General features: G+C 34.0%; 8 protein-coding genes across 8 annotated transcripts; 4 read left to right on the forward strand and 4 right to left on the reverse strand.

The window, feature by feature from the left end:
* Positions 1-175: 175 nt before the first annotated feature.
* Positions 176-3,960, forward strand: DFA_04052 (uncharacterized protein; the record flags this gene model as incomplete). The annotated part of the gene is made up of 3 exons (XM_004366405.1): positions 176-222; positions 518-627; positions 2,621-3,960. 3 exons carry the CDS (start codon positions 176-178, stop codon positions 3,958-3,960), a joined length of 1,497 nt encoding a protein of 498 aa, XP_004366462.1.
* Positions 3,961-4,251: 291 nt separating this feature from the next.
* On the reverse strand, positions 4,252-5,596 carry DFA_04053 (uncharacterized protein; the record flags this gene model as incomplete). The annotated part of the gene is made up of 5 exons (XM_004366406.1): positions 4,252-4,457; positions 4,531-4,750; positions 4,964-5,064; positions 5,319-5,421; positions 5,504-5,596. The coding sequence occupies 5 exons, from the start codon at positions 5,594-5,596 to the stop codon at positions 4,252-4,254; spliced, it is 723 nt and encodes a 240-aa protein (XP_004366463.1).
* Positions 5,597-6,167: 571 nt separating this feature from the next.
* DFA_04054 (uncharacterized protein) lies at positions 6,168-8,750 on the forward strand (the record flags this gene model as incomplete). Its single annotated transcript, XM_004366407.1, has 4 exons — positions 6,168-6,469; positions 6,897-8,027; positions 8,144-8,240; positions 8,682-8,750. The coding sequence occupies 4 exons, from the start codon at positions 6,168-6,170 to the stop codon at positions 8,748-8,750; spliced, it is 1,599 nt and encodes a 532-aa protein (XP_004366464.1).
* Positions 8,751-12,379: 3,629 nt separating this feature from the next.
* Positions 12,380-14,570, forward strand: DFA_04055 (uncharacterized protein; the record flags this gene model as incomplete). Its single annotated transcript, XM_004366408.1, has 5 exons — positions 12,380-12,506; positions 13,132-13,575; positions 13,710-13,885; positions 13,999-14,159; positions 14,405-14,570. The coding sequence occupies 5 exons, from the start codon at positions 12,380-12,382 to the stop codon at positions 14,568-14,570; spliced, it is 1,074 nt and encodes a 357-aa protein (XP_004366465.1).
* A 286-nt stretch (positions 14,571-14,856) lies between these two features.
* Positions 14,857-16,902, reverse strand: DFA_04056 (5'-nucleotidase; the record flags this gene model as incomplete). The annotated part of the gene is made up of 5 exons (XM_004366409.1): positions 14,857-15,673; positions 15,751-16,056; positions 16,132-16,429; positions 16,515-16,664; positions 16,761-16,902. The coding sequence occupies 5 exons, from the start codon at positions 16,900-16,902 to the stop codon at positions 14,857-14,859; spliced, it is 1,713 nt and encodes a 570-aa protein (XP_004366466.1).
* A 233-nt stretch (positions 16,903-17,135) lies between these two features.
* Positions 17,136-17,337, reverse strand: DFA_04057 (uncharacterized protein; the record flags this gene model as incomplete). Its single annotated transcript, XM_004366410.1, has 2 exons — positions 17,136-17,214; positions 17,243-17,337. The coding sequence occupies 2 exons, from the start codon at positions 17,335-17,337 to the stop codon at positions 17,136-17,138; spliced, it is 174 nt and encodes a 57-aa protein (XP_004366467.1).
* A 226-nt stretch (positions 17,338-17,563) lies between these two features.
* DFA_04058 (uncharacterized protein) lies at positions 17,564-19,222 on the forward strand (the record flags this gene model as incomplete). Its single annotated transcript, XM_004366411.1, has 2 exons — positions 17,564-17,566; positions 17,795-19,222. The coding sequence occupies 2 exons, from the start codon at positions 17,564-17,566 to the stop codon at positions 19,220-19,222; spliced, it is 1,431 nt and encodes a 476-aa protein (XP_004366468.1).
* Positions 19,223-19,458: 236 nt separating this feature from the next.
* On the reverse strand, positions 19,459-20,655 carry DFA_04059 (uncharacterized protein; the record flags this gene model as incomplete). The annotated part of the gene is made up of 4 exons (XM_004366412.1): positions 19,459-19,570; positions 19,634-20,035; positions 20,137-20,413; positions 20,559-20,655. The coding sequence occupies 4 exons, from the start codon at positions 20,653-20,655 to the stop codon at positions 19,459-19,461; spliced, it is 888 nt and encodes a 295-aa protein (XP_004366469.1).
* Positions 20,656-20,769: the final 114 nt, after the last annotated feature.

The raw sequence follows: 20,769 nt of genomic DNA on the forward strand, positions 1-20,769 counted from the left end.
TCGCTTTCTTTGTGGTTGGTGGTCTTTATGTTTGGTTGTTGTTTGTTGATGTTGATTGATATGTTATAACAAGTAAGCAGATTATTAATTGTATTGTTGGTGTTGGCTTATTGCTGTTGTTGTTGTTGTTGTAAATGTATGATGTATTAACAAGAACGTAAGGAAAGGAAATGAAATGAAAGAATGGATTGAAACGGCGGCGGCGGCGGAGGAGGAGGAGGAGTTGATTGATCAAAAGGTTCAATTCAATCCCTTTCTCCTCCGACACCGTCGACTACTAATATGAGCGTGTGAGTCCGCTTCCGTCACCCCTCACCCTCACCCTCTCACTCTCTTTGTTTTCTTGGTTTCGTCTAGAGGGGGGTGTTGTTAGGGTTATCATCGCGAACTGGGATCAACTGTGGTCACAAGTTGCAACCGTTGTTGGATTATCATTATTAATCCATGGACACAAACAAGTGTTATGATGAATAGGAATATATATTTATATATATTTATATATAGACTCTATTTATAGTGTGGCAACGGCCATCCTTGAATTTGAATCGTCATATATTACATTTGTGGGTGATGGTGGTGGTGGAACTTCCAAGTTGGATGATAATGATGATGATGACCTATGCTATAGTATTATTCTCTGTGTGTTTATTACTTTTTTTATGTTGGTGTCCTCTATCTCTGATCAGATGATGGATGCTCTCTCTCTCTGCTATAAATGAAAACAATTTAATTGTTGATGAGTTGTGTGATATTAGTTAAACGATAAGACCAACCAACAATTCGTGGTAAGGGTAGCGCTTGGTTCCTACTGACTACTGCTGTGAGGTGGATAATATAATAAACAAAACTGATCGATCAAAAATTGTTGCTTTCAAATAAAAGCGGTAGGTGCATATTGAAAACAATGCAAACTTTGTTTCAAAGTGGGAGATGAGATTCATACTGCAGCCCAACCACTCGATCAAGGTCAGATAGAACCGAGTCGAGTAGCAGCTAAGATAAAAGCTTATAATCCTATAATTAGTACTAGAGACAAACAAGATAGAATGAAAGTCTTCCTTTCTTGTCTTGGACAACAATCAACTAACTGGAAGTTCGTGATGGATGAAGGACAGGATATCCACTCACACAGGTTTTATCACCACTCATCTTCATCTCTCACTATACACACAGTTATGCATTCTCATCACACACACACAAACATAGCAGCACACACACCACCTATTGTCATTGTCTCATTCATTTCAACTGAAGTGTACCCTGCGTAGTGTGGTACACATACTACACCCCTATCTCACACACTCTAGGATACTGTTGATATCTAAAATCAATGATCAGTGTTGATGATGATATGATATTGTTCTGTTCGTTCATATGTTTAATCATATGAGAGTGTAGATTGAACAACAAATGAATGTAATGTGTTCATTCAACAACAATATAGAATGTGTGTTGTGTGTGATGTTGTTGTGTGGAAATGGATCACTCCTACTACTACTATGACTACCATGGTAATCTATCGTTGTTGCTGTTCTGTTGCATCTTCAACAACAACAACAACAACAACAACAACAACAACAACAACAACTTTGTTGCAATAGTGGGTGAAAGGGGGAGTGCGTATTAATAACAATATGAATGGAATGTGTTTGTTCAAAAATTTTGGATGGCTGTGGAATAATACATTATTCTTATGACCGACATTTTAGAGTAGGATAATATGGTGGATGGGATCCAAATCATACAGGTGGTAGATATGATACAAGTATCGATTATCTCTTGTTACAACAACAAACAACTAAAATGACAATAACATGCATGCATATGACTTTCGAGAAAATAGTAGTAGATTAGATACTACCCTCCTACTACTACTACTACTACTACTACTATTGCATTTATAATCAATGAGTGATTGTAAATGCAATCACCAAATCTGTGAGAGAGTGTGTGTGGGTATATGATATGAGTGGGAGAGAGAGTGATCATCATGACAACTTATTCTACGACTTTGCATTACTTTTGTGTTCAGAAGTAATAATAATAATAATCATAATTATATATGATCATCAATTGAACAGAGAGAGTGGGATTAAAATTAATCAGTAATAATAGTCCATCCATCATATCCATCAGTTTCATTCAGTGTTTGTTTGTTTATATTATATTAATTTATTATCCTTCATTCATTCAGTCAGCTTTAATAATACTATTAGTAAAGTAAAAGAGTCATTCTAAATAATAATATCAATCATAATATAATAATTTTAATCAATCCAGGTAAATTTAAATCAATCCAAGGAATCAAATATTTTTTTATAATCCACATATTTATTTTCATTTCCATTCCCCAAAAAAAATACATACATACATACAGAAAGAAAAAGAAAAGAAAAAGAGATAAAGAAAGAAAGACAGATTATTAAAAAGTAATTATTAAACAGGATAATTTATTATTATTATTTATACACTCGGGATTTATTAATATTAATAATAATATAATCTATCTATATACTTACTTACTTATTTTTTTAATTATTATTATTATTATTATTATTTTTATTATTATTATTATTATTATTATTATTATTATTATTATTATTATTATTATTATTATTAGTGAGACTACTTTATGTGACAATGATACTATTGGTGCTTGGACAGTTGGTCTGGGCAGATGTTCGATTCCCACTTTTATATGATGAAAAAATAGCTCCTTCTCTCATGGTCGAAGTTGGCCAAGGTGTGCAATGGGTACGTAACCAAAACGACCACGAGAAACACACAATTGTCATAAAGAAGATTGGCGGCGACCAAGTTGCATCTTATGAATTTAACAATGATATCGAGCACGTTTTCAACTCGGTCGGAGAGTATCTCTACGAATGTTCCGAGCATCCAGATGCCCCCAAGTTCCGTATCTCTGTTGCCAACCCAACTGCAGAATACCCAGGTGGTGTAACTAGCCAAGATCTTGCCAACAAATACCAAGAATCCATTAGACAAGAAGCCCAACAACAAGCTCTAGCTGCTCAAAGAAATCAACAAGGTCAACAAGATGCTCATAATGCCAATAATGGAAACAATGTCAATAATGCAAATAACGCAGAGAATGCCAACAATGCAAACAATGCAAACAACGCAAACAATGCAAACAACGCAAACAATGCAAACAATGCAAACAACGCAAACAATGCCAACAATGCAAACAACGCAAATAACGCAGAGAATGCCAACAATGCAAACAATGCCAATAATGCCAATAACGCAAATAACGCAGAGAATGCCAACAATGCAAACAATGCCAATAATGCAAACAACGCCAACAACGCCAAGAACAGCGATGATGCAGCCAACTGGGTTATCAAGCAATACACTGATCGTACCAACCTCTACAGACTCCAACAAGAAGAGGCCCATGAAGCCAAGGTATCTCCAAATGCTGGCCCACGTATCGGTCCATTCCCAACCATCCCAGAGAATGTTGTCAACCAAGCCCCACTCAGTCAACAAGAAAGAGAGGAACAAGCTCAACAAGGTGCACAAGAAGCCAACAATGCCAACAATGCAAACAATGCAAACAATGCCAACAATGCCAACAACGCCAACAACGCCAACAACGCCAACAACGCCAACAACGCCAACAATGCAAACAATGCCAACAATGCAAACAACAAGCCAGACACCAAGATCAAACCAGATGCCAACGGTGCCAACAATGCAAACAATGCCAACAATGCCAACAACAAGCCAGACACCAAGGTCAAACCAGACACCAAGGTCAAGCCAGATACCGATGCCAAGCCAAAACCAAGCGAAAATATCGAACCAACTGTCGACGAAAACAACAAAGAAACCAACTCTGATGCCAAAGAAGGTGACGCCAAGGCTGTTGCATCCTCTGTTGTTATTAATATTACATTACTTGTTGCCACTTTACTCGCTTCATTATTACTCTAAAAAAAAAAAAGAATAGAAATGAAAAGAAAATAATTTCATAACTCACAAAACAAGATAACAATAAGAACAAGAATAATAAGTACTTACTTTTCAATCTTTATAATATAATTTAAATATCATTTTAAAAAAATAATAAATAATAATAATAATAATATCCAATCCAATCCAATCCAATCATATCATATCATATCATATACCTTTCCCACAAAACAAATAAATAAATAAAAAAAACATTTTTAAAAAATATATATAAATCAAAAATATATCTGTATAATGTATCAATACAATATTTTATAAAGTTGGGGATGAAGGTAATGAAATATCTACAACTTGTTCACAATCTGGAAAGGTTGGTAGATTTAATTCCATTTCTTGGCATAGTTGAGGTGGCATGAACCTACCACCCAACCAATGTTTTCCTCTGTATTCTCTTGAACATAGTTTTGGTGATGTTAATGACACCAACATATCTGGTTCAAATGTATTATGAATATTTCCTAAAATTAAATAAATAAATAAAATAGAGGTCAGTTTCAAGGATTCAGGGTTGTTGCTTTTTCCATTTCTTACCCTTTTCAATATCCCAACCAGAGGGAATATCAATTGAAGCAATTGGGACTTGTGAGGTTGTGAGATCGGCAATAATGTCTTTAAATGGTGGACGGATATCACCTTTGAAACTGTATCCAAAGATTGCATCAATCACCAATCCATATTGAGATTTAATAGTTTCCTTTGGGAAATGATCGATAAATCCAACTCCTGTCTTTTCAGCTTGTAATACCAATCTCTATAATTAAATAAATAAATAAATAAATAAATAAATAAATAAATAAATAAATAAATAAATAAATATTAACCAAAAGAATGTATACTATTTCAATATTTTAATGTCATATGAATGTAATGTAATCGTCATCGATGATAAAGGAGGAAGTTGGAAATCCAAGTTAGTTGTTTCCCAATCCAACCCGTTTGTCTATCTACAGATCTATCTACCTACCTTGTATAAATCCTTATCAGTTCTTTTGGGGTAATACACATCAACTTGGTATCCAAACAATACTAAATGTCTTGCAGCCACTAAACCATCACCACCATTATCTTTTAAAAAAAAAAAAGTCAGTATGATTGATAGATTAGAGGAAGATCACCAAAACCCGATACAAGATCAAGATCAGAACGTGTTTGGTTTTTGAGTAGAGTGACTTTTTGATTGGTCATCAATCAATTTTAATCTTTCAATCTCTACTCTACTCTACTCTAAAAGTATTATGTCTGTTTGTCTGCAGACAGTGTCAAGATATAGGATAGATCGATGATGATGATAATGATGATAATGATGACTTTTTACTTACTTCCAGGACCACAAATAGCCAACACCTTTTTATTAGCTAATCTTGAAGGTGGATATGATTTCATAACTGAACATGAGGCTGCTAGACCTGCCAATTCCATCAACTATCATCATAGATACAATGAATGAATGAATGAGTAAATGAACACATATATATTCTATTTCTATTTCTATATTTCAATTTACCTGATCAGTACTGAATCCATAGATTGGTCCCAACAACAAGTCATCTACTTTGATTGATTCAGCTTGATTTAAATATTTAATTAGTGATGTCATCCTTTTCATAATAATAATAAGAAATGATTATTACTACTATTATATATATACTAGTAATATAACAAAACGATCAAAGAATGATACATTTTCATCGAACTTGCTTCAATTAAATTTTTAATAAACTTCAAAGTGCTTGTTCGGAATATTATAAAATTACGAACTACGGGGGGTGTACTTTAGTAAAGATGTTGATGATAATAAGATTAACATTATTATTATTATTATTATTATTTCATATGACGATTAACAGATCATTCTCTCTTATTGCCCATTTATGGAATAGGATAGAGTATGTGTGTGGTTTGGGGGTGGTGTGAATCGATGCATCGAAACGAATGAATGGGTGTGCGATTTTTGATTGACCAACAGTCTAGTCAAAATTCATTCTTCTTTCTTTCATTTCGCATTCAATATCTTTATATATTTTGTTTGTTGTATATATATATATTTATATTTATATTGACAATAACTACGACTAACGACTATTGTATTGTACATTCATTTAATTTAATAAAGGATTCGAAACAAAGAAAGAAAGAAAGAAAGAAAGAGATTTAGATTAGTGGTAGTAATGAATAGTAGTAATAGTGACGATGATGGTATTAAACAACAACAACAACAACAACAACAACAACAGAAACAGAATAATGATAAAGATTCAATAAGACAATCATGTGTAATAGTTAGAATTAGAGGACCTTCAGAGACACATAGACCATATATTTCAACGTCTACTGCATCATCATCATCGTCCTCACCGTACCCATCATCATATCCACCATCATCGTCATCATCTTCATCACATCCTATTACAACTCAATCTAATAGTCATGCCAATGGTTCAAATGGACCATCTGCATTTTCCCATTCATTGTATGTGTTTGACTCAACATATTTAATATATATAATATATATATATACTAATACTTTTATTGTTATTTGTTTGTTTGTTTGTTTATATAAGTGATGGTAGAATAACAACAAGCTGTAGTGGATTTATAATTAATTTAGAGAATGGGATAGTGTTGACATCACCATCAATCTTTTTACCATTCTTGACGAGGGTGACTGGAGACACTAGCAATCACTATTCGTTGTTGCCGGGTAGTGACATTGATGTAATGTGTAACAACAATAGGGTGATCAACAACCAAGACATAAAGACGAGCAATCAACTGTCCATCTACAAATTGGCCGACGAAAGAGTATACGACCCGCTCAACCAATGGCATTCGTGCCGGTTCTTGGGTTTTATTGAAGGTGCCGACGCCAACATTGCCATATTCAACCAATTAAAGAGCTACTTTGTGTTAAACAATCAGTTTGAATGTTCGTTGGGATTGGTTGTCCTAAAGGTCAACGAATCGCTGCGGGCCATCGACTCGGCCTACCGAAATGTTTTGTTTGGCAACTCATTGGCCATGCACAGCGGGTCACCCGTGACCGTGGTTGCATCACCGTTTGGGTACATCTCTCCGACGATATTCCTGAATTCACTCTCGACTGGCGTCATTTGCAACTGCATCCAAGAACGAACCTACTCCCAACCCTCACTCTATCTCACCGACGCCAGGTGTTTGCCTGGCAGCGAGGGTGGTGGCGTCTTTGATAACGATGGACGTCTAGTTGGCGTTGTCGCCACCCCCATCAAATCCAAAGACGACAAATCTCCCTTTAACCTCACTCCTCTTATCCCCGTTCACACCTTTATCATGGCATTGGAAAAACTATCAAAAAAGGAAAACATTAATCTATTTCCAGGGACAACAAATATAGGTAGTGGAGGGATGGGTTCTCTTTCATCTTCATTTCCTTCACCTTGTCCTTCTAGTGATGGATTATTGACATCGCTAAAGAATAAGATTGTATTGGTTAAATTTAAGGATACTTGGGGATCGGGTGTAATCATATCAGACGATGGATACGTGTTGACGAATGCGCATTTACTGACACCAACCATCCCCGCATTAAAGGCGTCTACGACGGCTGCATCAATTGCGTCGCTTCAGTCCCCGACAGTGTCTTTATCAGAGAATAGTTATCCACCTTCACTATTTGAAAACTATCAAGTCGATATTCGAGTCAACTTTGCATCGATTGTTGGAAAAGAGGCGGTCGAGGGACACTCTTGGTACAGGGGTGCGATTGAATACATTTCACATACACATCTAGACATTGCATTGCTACGTATTAAAAGACACATTGAATCTGACCGATTCCATCATGTCACTTGCAATACATTGGCCAATCCCAAGCATGGAACCAAAGTGTCTGTACTTGGATTCCCACTTGTCCCACCATCACAAAACCCATCGATTAGTGTCACCTCTGGTATCATATCCAATATTGTTTGTATAGATGGTTGTGCAGTTAGTTATCAAACAACTGCTCCTGTTCATAGTGGTAATAGTGGTGGAGGTTTATTTGATTTGTAAGTAGTAAAAAAAAAAAAGAGAAAAAAGAAAAAGAGAGAAAAGAAAAATCTAGATTCATTAATAATATTTATTATTTATTATTTATAATTTACATTTATTTAATTCTTTAAAGGAATGGTAATTTTTTAGGAGTTGTAACATGTAATGCAAAACAAAAGAATGGATCGATTATTACAGATCTGAATTTTTCAATTCCTACAACCTCTCTTGTACATTTTTTTAATTATTCAAATAAGCAAGGTATGAATTTAAATATGAATATGAATATAAATATATATATGTCAGTCAATCTACTGTTTAATCTGCACACACATCTGATCATTGTGAAAAAATCACACAACGAGATGAAGATTAGAAGTACTAACCCAAAAAGGATATAAGTAATAAGTACTAATGATCATCATTTTTATTTTCATCATCTCTCTATTCTATTATTACATTTTACACTTTTTGGTTTGGAAAATGCAACCAGATTCCAGTGGATTGGATATGATGAGATTGAGTAAAACCAACAAATTTTTGAAAGCACTATGGAAGTTGCAAATCACTTCATCACCCCAAAGCGGTAACCCTCCTCCTCCTCCTCTTCCTCCTCCACCATCCCAAAATGACCAAAGCAAAAATAGCAATAACAGCAGTTATAATAATAGCAATCATTCATCACTAAATTCTCATCACCAGCAAAAGCACACAACATTGGAAGAAACCACATTCCATAACAAGAGAAGAAATTCAAATTTAATTTCAAAATTATAAAAAGTAGTAGTAAATAGTAGTAGTATCAAGAGAGCATGAGGAGCATGAGGATAACGTCATCATCCAACCAACAGTACCACTCACTGTGCACTGACATTGAATCACATAATATAATAATAATAACAATAAAAGGCACTCACAAACACTCAGCAGAGTGAGTGAGTGTATATATATATTTCACTATCAATATCAATCAATCAATCAATCAATACATATGAGCACAGTCGCAACTGGAACTGACGATCGATTCCTATATAGAGAAAAGAGATAAAAATAAATAAAATTGATTCCCCCCTGTTAAACCAGATTGTCAGTTCCAACATTACTGCTCACTGTTGAGCAAATTGTGTATGTATGTCTGTGGTGTGCTGTATGTATAGGTGGTGAATGGTGGTGGTGGTATTATGAGACGAGAAGATCCAGTGTTTTTAGTTGATTCATGCGGTATACTAGTATTCCAGCCACTCTATTCTATTCAAATCTTTTTCTTTTCTTTTTTTTGTTTTTATTCTTCCAAACTTTACAAAGATATGAATGAAAATTTCCGGCTACTGTATCGTCGATGCCCTTTAGTTGTATCGCATTTCCCTCATTTCTTCTATATCTCCACTCCTCCTTTTTTTCTACTCTTTCCTCCTCTCTCTGATCCCCTCCCTCCCCACAACCCTTTATGGCAAACACATTTATAGCTGCTGGTGGTAAGATCAAAGTATTGGTGATATGATATGATCCTATACCAAGCAATGAGGATTACTTGTATAATCTATGGGGGGATGGCTACTACTACTTCTACGCCAACAGCGAGTCGGGGGTAGGGAGGATTCCCCAGCAATGGATGAGGAATGTGGGTCCCACCAACCAGTCGCTGTCGCAGTCGCTTGCGACCACACCCGACACACATCAAGATATACATGATTGCAATCCCGTATAGTCAGAGGGAGGGTCGTTCAGAGAGAGGAGGAAAGAGTAGAAAAAAGGAAAAAGATCTTTACAGAATTTCCTTTTATATTGCTTTTACGGGTAACAGGATGCCCATAAGCAATGGATCGATGGTTAGTGGTTAGTTTGGGAGGGTTGGTTGGTGGTGGTGATGGATGTACAATCCAACAACGTCGTCTACAACAACTGCTGCTGCTGCTGATGCTTGACTTGACATGATATTCATGTTTGTTGTTGGTAAATCAGCTACAAGGAGTAGTGGTCCCCCACCTCGCCGAGTAAACATGATGATTTTTGATGGATGTTGATCATGCTAATGATAAGGGGTAGCTTGGCAAAAAGATAGTAGACCAGTCAACCAACCAACCTATTCACAATGTCACACATCTCAACACTCAAATGATGATGATGATGATGATGATGATGATGATGATGGTTGTCCGAAATGTGGGTGTGGTGGTGTTGATGGGGTGGTTAAAACAAATCACAACAAGAGCAAAAAAGGATTGTCGTCGAAATAGAGTAGGAGGAGGTGTGATGTGTGATAGAGATGTAAAGCTGGAATTATTATTCCCTCCAACATCAACTACTACTACTCTTTCCTCTCTTTCTGTTCTGTTCTTGTTGTTTTGTTGAGGATTAAATAGGTCTACCTTAAAATGATGAAACTGGCCAGTTCGTCGTGGGGGGGGGGGGGATGTTCCCCTAGCTAGTTGTGATCGTCGACAACAATAACCAAACCAATAAATAAAACACAGTCTCTCTAACCTAAGGATCGTTTAGATCAGAAATAATAATAATAATAATAATAATAATAATAATAATAATAATAATAATAATAATTTAATACTCGGATAATATTATTATATAGTATTGCCAGGTTCTACTACCTACCTACCTACACACCACTAACTTTGAACACACCAATTCGTACTGCCTGCAGCTACCTCTATTCTTTAGTCTAACACATATCTCTCCCTCTCTCCCCTTCCCTACTACTTGTAATTATAATATTTAAGAAGATCATCCTCCACTTTTAAATTTTTCAGTTCATTTTGTTTGTTCAAAATCAATTGATTAGATTCAGTTTGTCAAATCTTTTTATTTTTAAATCTATTTCCATTACGTTCCACTCCACTTTATCCATCCATCTATCCATCCATCCATTAACAACCATCAATCAACCCAACCAACAAATAAATTTTAAAAAACAGTCTCTGCTTTTTTTTAATTTCTGTTCAAACTTTCCTCCTCCTTTTCGAACCATCGAACCTTTATTGTTATTGTAGTTGTTCCGATATAATCCACCTATAATCTCTGTCATTTTTGCCTTTTAAAACTTTTGAGGAAATACCAAATTTGCGAACGTCCCTCATCCACCTTCCACCTTCCACCTTTTCAACAACACCAGTACCGTCAGATCAATATCATCATATTTCATTGGTACTGTCGTCAATAATACAACATACACACCCTACCCTACCCTTCTTTTCAATCCACCGATTTAAAGAACTTTCTAAACAAACACGTGTGTGACAGACATTCTACACATTTCTCCAGACTAGGAAAAAAAAAAAAACAAAAGTCAACTAACCCAACAACAACACCAACAGAAAAACCCTTCCAGTTGCCTATTTCCCGCTTCAATTTAAGAGAATAGAATACCCTACCCCAACCGGCAGTCGACAGTCGAAACATATCCCTACGAAACCAAAGGACTTTTTGAAAATCCACAACCATAAATCACAACCAATCGCCAGACTTTAAATCATTGCTTTGTTCAACAACAACAACATCATAATCAATCAATATTGTCTTCATCACTATCTCACCGTTTCTTACACACTCACACTATATAATTTAAACAACCCTTTTTTTTTTCCAACAATCCAATCAATCTGGTCTACGATCTGTCAACCAACCTCTTTACCAAAATACCATCATCATCATCATTAAATCTCACCCAGTGTATTCGAGTTCATTGTTATTTAATACCACATCTCTTTCTTGTTTAGTCTGACACTCATTGTTTTGACAGGTACCACCACCACCCAACCCTAACCCGCTCACTTTGACATTAGCACGAACCCGCCAGATCGCCAACAAGCACTACAAAAAAATATTATTTCTGTATGTATATCCGTATACCATCATCCATTGACATCCCTATTTATGTAGTAGAAAGAGAGAGAGAGACAGACAACGAGAGAGAGGGGGAAAGAGAATGACATCTGGTTGAGTGTCAACAACAAAATAGCAACCACAACAAACAACAACAAGTGATTGATCAATAGTGTCACTACTGGCAACTCAGTCGACGAATGAACAACAAATGAAAGATTGGGATCGATCAGTGAATGCAATCGATTGAATGAATGAATGAATGATGAAGAAAGGAAAGGAAAGGAAATGTAAATTAATTTATTAATATTAATTTTAATTTTGAAATAACGTCATCACATCACAACAGGTTCATTGCCACAACCAGTAGTTTAAAAAGCACGAGCTCGTTTACAATTATTTTTAATCAATCACCATCACCATCTTTTCCATTGCTCACAAAGCTATAATAATAATAATAGTAGCCATCACAACAATATTGCCAACGGCCCATTAATATCTTCATCATCTCCATCCATCCATTCATTCAAAAATGGTAGTCATGTCACTAGAGACCGATGAAATTGCAGCCATGGTTAGAAAATCTGGCACCAAATCAATGGTTTTTGCTTATGATGGAACCCGAAGAAGCCACCTTATCCAAGAAGTATCAAAGACTGGTAAGTTGTTTAAACTTCATTGTTAACCCCCACCCGCCCATCGATGGGATGCCCTTTGAATTTTTTTCAAACAACCCAACATCCTTCCATCATTTTCTCATCCTTTCCTACCCCACCTTCACCTAACATTATAACCAATAATCTGAACTTGATTCATTACATGAATCATCAAAGGTTTCAGGTAAAAAATCAAAGGAGAAGGAGCTCAGGCCAGTTCCCATCGTCGTTGCGCGACACCCAACATCGTCTTCGTTGTCATCAAATTCTCGATTTGGACCTTGTTTTTTGTTTTTTTGTAAAATTAATTAATTGTCCTCGTTTAAATTAATTAGAACCCTTCCCCCAACAACACCCCTCCAACCCAACCGTTCATCCAACCTACCGCGCACTCTTTCATTTGTCAACTGTTTTTTTTTTTGATTTTTATTTTTGGCTTCAAGAAGAATCTTCCCAAACGATTCATTGAAGTATGGGAATGATCATTCATTCCATTTTTAACATTTAGAAAGAGAGAGAGATAATTATCTCCAACAACACTTTAATTTAATTATGATGGTCTTTGAATATTAATCTAAAATCTTTCTTTTGTTGATTTTCCTCTTTTTCTCTCTCTTTTTATTTGTAGAAGGACCAGATAGCGAGAAATTATCGATCGATTGGAACGACTATTCCAAAAATGCATTCAAAAAGATGTTAGAGATTAGTGTTTTGATGTTTGCACATGGATTACAAGAGATTACCTATCCAATGTGGTTCCCAACACTAGGCAAGAGAGGCAAGGAATATACACCAAAGTTTATCTCTTATATGTGGGGATTGAACACTCTCTACAGTGACCCATATCTTCGTGAAAAGTATGAGGCCGATGGCATTAGAATCATCTTTTATGGCGAGTGGAGAGAATTATGTCGTCTTGGTGAAGACCCAGAGTTGGAAAGATTATTGGAAAAGATCCAAGAAGACTCCAAACACAGAACCAAGAATGTTTTATTGTTTGGAACAAATATCTCTTCTCCTGCAACTGTTATGGCTAATCTTGCTATTGATCATTACAAGAAATATAATAAGAGTATGAAATCAAATTAAAAAAAAAACAAAACAAAATAATAATAATAATAATAATAATAATAATAAGTATGATAGTTTAAATATTAACTTTTTTCTATCTCTATTTTTTATTTCTATTTCTATTTTTATTTTTAGCACCAACAAGAGAAGAAATGATTATGGATTATTATGGGTACCCATTATCAGATGTTGATATGTATGTTGGATTCGATAGATTTGTAACCGATGGAAGACCACCAATCATTTCAGAGAATGGAAATGAGAATCTTTATTTTACAGTTTCTCCACACTCCTTTTTTAATATCTCTGTTGTATGTATAAATATTAAAATAATATATATATATATATTTGATATTTAATTATTTATTCTTAATTTATTAATTAATTAATTATTTGTTTGTTCAATATTTATTTATTTATTTAGTTGAGATCAATTTTATTTGATCATTTATTTAATAGAACAGTAGCAAATACTAAAGAGTATGATTTAACTAGATTGGATATCAAGAGTATGCACTCATTCTATTCTAAAAACGAAAAGACTGCTCTTGGAGTTGGTAACATTCAATTAAAAGGTAATTTCTGGTATCCAATGTCTGACATTAAAATGTCGACTTCATTCATTTCCAACTCGTCCGACAAATCATCCAAACACAACAGCAGCAGCAACAACAAGGAACTCTCTCCTAAAAAGATGACAACTTTGACTAAACTTATGAATCAAATCAATGGAGCCAGCCGAAAACAAAAACATTGATAAGAAATCAAAACAAGTACCAATTAATAATCTTGTTGAAGAATATCAAGTTTAAATTAAATAATAATAATAGTAATAGTAATAATAGTAATAATAGTAATAATAGTGATAATAGTAATCAAAATCATAGTATTAATAATAACAAATGTACATTCAAATTAAATAGTAGTAATAATAATCATCATTCACCTAATCAATTAACCATTAACATCCCAGTATTTATTGTAGCAAGTTTTTAAAATCCAATCATTCATCCAACACTACCGTTGTAACATTAAAGTAGTAGTAGCAATTAATAATAATAATAGTTTCTTTTTTTTCAAAACTACTACTCTTCTCTTTTTTTCCAATTTCCAAAGCAATTCAAAATAATAATAAATATTTTAATACAAAAACTATTATATAATTAGGTTATTCCCTATTTATATTTAGTTTGTTTTTTTTGTTAGTTTAAATATTAATATTTTTAATAATATATTATTTGTTTGTTTATTTTATTTTGATTTATTTCTTTTTTTTTCTTTCTTAATTTGACATTTTATCAAATGAAGCACCACCAGAACTTTCATGTGGCATTGCAACTGTGTTGGCATTGAAATGATAGAACAATGGGTAATTGAGAAGATTGAGATAATCGGAAGTGTAGAGATCGGCGTATCTTTGAACTTGCATAGAGAAGAAGGTGGCATTGGAACCACTCTTGAAAAGACTGCCAAAGTATTTGTTGTAGGCTTCGTTCAACTTGTTGGTGGCTTCTTTGATGTGTTGGTGCAACACTGAAATATCGGGTGGAGTGGTCGACTCACTGTCCAATCCACGGTAGATTTCGGCTCTGATAAACTCGAGATTCAACAAATGAATGTTTGTGTTTTTCTGTTCGCCCAAGACACGCAATTCGTGTTGCAGTTCTGGTACGACCAACAAGTTTCTCCATCCATGTGACTTTTTCGATTTGATAATGTCGGCAAAGATGTGGTCACCAGTGTACAAGACACGGTTGCCCTTGGCACCAGTCAACTTTTGGAAAAGTGACAATGAACCGCCGTGGTATACCTTGCCGGCCTCGAAACGGTCCTTGACGTGGGTGATCATCAGGTTGCCCGTGTTAATGTCAACCTCTCGGATGGTCGTGCCCTCTGAGAAGAATCTTGGCTTGTCGGCACCGACAATAATCACATCAAAGTAGTCTCTCCACGACTTGTACTTTGGATTGGTGTCGTTTAACAAATAAGACATCACCTTGTTGGTGTAATAGAATTCACTATTGGTCAACAAAAATACCTTGTTATTATTTTGTCTTAATCTATCAAATAATACATTTGCTTGTGTCTTTTTAATATATCTAAAAAAAGGTAGAGGAAAGAATTTGTTATTAATAATCAAGACTATCAAATCAAGAATATATATTGATTGATTTACCTTGGCATATCATCCAAAACTTTAGATTTAAGAGTACCATCGTTATGAACAAGATCCATAGCTTCTCTGAGATCTTGGAACAAGTTGGAATAGGATAAATCACCTACGTTGTTTCCTTTGATGGCTTGAATGGTTGGCTTTGGAACATCGGCACGTAAAAGTTCCAATGGTGGTGAGTTGGCTTGTTGTTGTTCTTCGGCAAGTTCCTCTGTAATCTTTAAATTGGATTCAGTTTCAAAGAATTCAACTAGATCAGCATATAAACTGGCTTCTGGTAATGTAAATAATGTATTTAATAAATAGAATCTAAATTTGAAATAATAATAAATAAATAAATTAGACATAAATTAAATAAATATTTTGTTTGTTTTCTTATATTACCTTCTACCAATATCATCATTTGGAACTCTCATTGATGGATAATATTCATAAGTTTCCTTTGATGTATAGGTGGTTCTACCATGAATACAGAGGGCAATGTTACCAAAACTATCGATTTTGAGGAGATTACCCAATTCCTTGTCCAAGAACAAACCTCTGATTGGGAACTTTGGATCGTAACGAAGTTTTTTGATGGTGGTTGGGTAACCCAATCCAATCAATCTCTCGAGTACCATATCATAAGCCAATTCCTCAAAATCTGGTGAATTGTAAACTGCAATAGTATAATCCATATCGACTAAAATTTAAAATAAGAGACATAGATAGGATTAATAAAAAGTTCCATCATTCTCTTTTGAACCATTTGTTTTGTTTTTGCATACATCCATAAAATTCGATACGGTCTAATCTAAGATCACGGTTTACAAAGATTCTCTTTAACATTTCTCTCTTGTGGATTGGTGGTAATGAAGATGATGGTACATCCTTGTAGTTTCTTAATTCTTCATCAGTTGGTGGATTTGATAAATCATCTAATAAAAGAAAAAAAAAGGAAATAATAATAATAATAAAATAAATATTAATATTTGGGTTCCAAGATATAGTGATTGATATAAATATTGACATACTCAATGAAAATTGACCCAATTTGTTTGTAGTACCTGGAGAAATGATATTTTCTGATTTCTTGCCGTCTTCCCTATTGATATGATGATTATTATTATTTAGTTGATAATTATTATTATTATTAAAGTCAAAATGATGGTTCATTTTGATTGGTTATTTTAAAGTAAAAATAATAATTATAATTAATTGAATGTTTAATAAGGTATTAAGGTAGAGTAGAAAGAGGTAGGTAGTAGGTAAATAAATAAAATTATTAAAGTATTAAAAAGAATAGAAAAAAAGGTTAATTAACTTTGTTACCAATGTATACAGATATTTTATTTCATCTCTATTCATCTGTTCATGCCATTCCATTCATAATCCTATTTGTTAAACTCTCATTGTTGTTGTCGCCTTCTTTTTAAATCCCTCCAAATGAATATGAAATAACTATATATGCTATGCCTATGCCTATGCCTATACAATACAATACAATGATACATACTCTTGTCTTCTCTTCTCCATCAACATACCAGCACTTGAAGTACGGAGTTGAGTTTGGAGTCTTGGAGCATGTGGAACATCTGGTGTTTGTGACATTATTATTATTAATAATCTTTAGTTATCTATAAGATGATGATGATTCTTTAGAGAGATAGATAGATAGATAATGAATTGATTAAAGGTTGATAGTGAGTGATAGTGATGATTAAATTAAATTTTAATTATTAATTAATTAATCCTGTGGTTAGATTATCTGTATGTATGTTATATTATATGTGTGTGTTAATTAAATATATATTATTATATGATACTAAAAAAAAAAATGGTTGATTTATGAAGATGCATGAAATTAAATATCAATTTTTGTGAAGTTGATCAAACACAAAACCAAACATCTTTGTGTTAAAAATTAATTTTTATTTTCTTTCTTTTTTTCAGCGAATCGATGCTCACTCATACTCCGTTTTAGGGTATTACTCGATTCGATCATTTATTGAATATTTTAAGACACAAACAACAACAACAAACAAACCTTTGTTATTTCAACAACTAGATTGATTGGACTTGGATGATGAAGCTAGGGTATGACATTAAGGCAAATTTAACATATCACAAGATACTCAGAGATGTGTACTTTAAGAAAGACGATCGATGGGTACCTGTAGACGCAGACACTGCACATGTATGCGAGACGATCGCTGACGCTGTCAAGCTGGGTGCATCAGACACACGAGACGACAATGGAGAGCGTATCGTACCTCTACTAGTCAGCAATCGCACCTTGGAGTATAACTCGCAATATGGCTATATCCGACCATTCAACAATGAATACTATCAACGTATCTATGACCGTGACGATGAACTCGAAAGAATTAATAATAACAATAATAATAATAATAATAATGAACAACTGTCATCATCATCATCATCATCAACAACCAATACAACATCACCAACACTCAATCATATCATATCGGAACAACAACATCAACAAGAAGAACAAGACAACGATGATGTATCAGCTACACCAGTCGAAGGTAAATTACAACTTCGAAAGGTCAATTTTAATGGTATTATACGTAATGCAATTGGTGGATTTCATTTAATGATTGATAAGTTTGTTTTGACCAAGACATTGGCTAGATCGGATTACTTGGTACCAAGTATACTAGTGGAACATGGTGTTGTAACTGGTACGTATGGAATGGATGGTGATATGTCGGATAAACCTGATCGTGTGTGGTATCTTAAAGACCCGAGACTCAACCGTTCAAAAGGTATCCAATTATTTAAAAAGTTGGATGATGCACTTGAAATATGCAAGGCAGATCCTTCTAAAAGATACATTGTACAACGAGAGATGGTTCCATTACTACTCAACAATACCTACAAATTTGACATTCGTGTCATGATCCTATTTACATTCTCACCGACCTCTACCAACCTCTATCTCTTCAAGGAAGGTGTCATCAGGTCGACAGGTGCCAAATACGAGCGTGGTAGCACCGACACGCAACAACAATTCACCAACTTTTGCTTTCAGAAAGAGATGAACCCGGAATTTGAAAACATCCTTCCTCTACGAGACTGGGATACACAAGACAAGACATTCAAGAGAATTCAACAGGCAGTGTGCGAGATATTCACTAATTTCATGCCTCGACTAAATCAACTTGGTCACCAAGGATACACCATCTTTGGATTGGACTTTTTAATCGATGAACTCGAGAAACTCCATCTTTTAGAGGTCAACTATTCACCAAGTATGTTTATTGCAAGCAGTGAAAATGTCAAATCTATCTGTAGACGTGCCATCTCTCAAATACCTGCTTTGGCACTTGAACCTATCCTATTCTCAACTACTCCCATCACTGGAGATTGGATTCACTGTTTAGAAAGAGTTCATCTTAAAAAGAAAGTAAATAATGACAACAAAGATGATGATGATGATGAAGATCTTGACAATTTTAATCTATTTTAAATCAAAATAGATTATCTAAATCAAATCAATATTAAATCAAAATATAATTATATTTTATAAATATTATTCTACAATTTATATTATATTTTATTTATTTATTTATTAATTATTATTCTGTTGTTGTTGGTTTGTTGGTTTTATCTATCTAATTCTATTATTAATTAATTTAAAAGTACATTTGATTGATTGATAATAGTGTACAATTATATCTAAATCTATATCTTTGTGTTTTTGATTTAATTCTTTGGAACTTGTTCAACAAATTCACCGTGTTCAGATAAATGATAAGATGCAGCATATTCTAATTTCTTTAATTCTTCTTCCTTTGTATCCAATAATTCAAGTAACCTAAAAAAAAAAATAAGGGATTGTTAGTGTCTTGTAACTTTTTTAAAATATTCTTATATTTACTTGTTATATTCACCAACTGGGAACTTTAATTTGTTGAATAATTTAGCTTGCTTTCTCTTGAATAGTGTATCGGTCAAAGCTTCAAAAGTGTATTCAGTCTTGGTGAGAGTGAAATAGGTGTAACCAATCAAGACGGTTCCAAAACTGACAAAATAGGTGACTGGTTCCATAATGTCCCATGAAAGATCCCACCATGTCAAACGACCAATGACACCAGCTTGGAGTACCAAGTAACCCAAACCAGCCCAAATGATACGATGAGCACTGTTTGTCGATCTTCTATCAATATCTTGTTTGATTGGTTCATATTTGGCTAGGTTGGCCTTTACCTTGTTAATCTCTTCCTTTTTCATTTGAATCAATTTTTCTAATCCAACTCCTTTGTTTTCAATATCCAATACACTATAAATAAATAAATAAATAAAAGAAAGGAAATTAATTATTAGATTACATTGATTCAAATCATTATTGATTGATTGATTGATTGATTGGATTCAACATACTAGTATAAAGATTGATAAACATGATTTGGTTTAATAAAGACGGAATTTGAAATATTTGGTACGGCACTGTTTGGAAGATGAATGATGTTACCAGATTGAGTCAATGCATTAGAGAGTGGTGTTACTTCATTATCCTTGAAACCAGATTCAATAGCCAAATTCTTAAAATCATCAAATGTAATCTTGCTACGTGGATCTAAATCTAATCTTTGTCTTAGTTTTGTGGCATTTGAACCTTTTAGAATAGTTCCAAAATCGGCTGCAGATGTTGTTGATTCTAATAAGGAAGATATGATAAAGTAAAAGTATAAGTATAAAAGTGTTTGTTATAAATTTCATGAATGATGATATGGAGGGTCGGTCGTCGATCATCCTATCAATCGTATTTTTTTTCTGTTAGAAGTCGTGTCTGTGTCACATACTAATTGCTTGAGATGCATCTAATCTTTGGTATAATTGAGCTGATCTTTGTAGTGATGCAGATCTTCTGAATAATTGGTTTACTGCTTGTGCGTACATGTTTTATCTCTTCTCTATATATAATTTACAAACTAAATCTATCTTTGATCATCACTCATCATCATGAATGGGGTTCTGCCTTCCACAGATATTATTCAAAAAAAAAAAAGAAAA

Source organism: Cavenderia fasciculata (genome assembly GCF_000203815.1).
Source record: "Cavenderia fasciculata unplaced genomic scaffold Scf_Dfasci-G-b-285a01.f1-5, whole genome shotgun sequence".
Taxonomy (NCBI): Eukaryota; Evosea; class Eumycetozoa; order Acytosteliales; family Cavenderiaceae; genus Cavenderia; species Cavenderia fasciculata.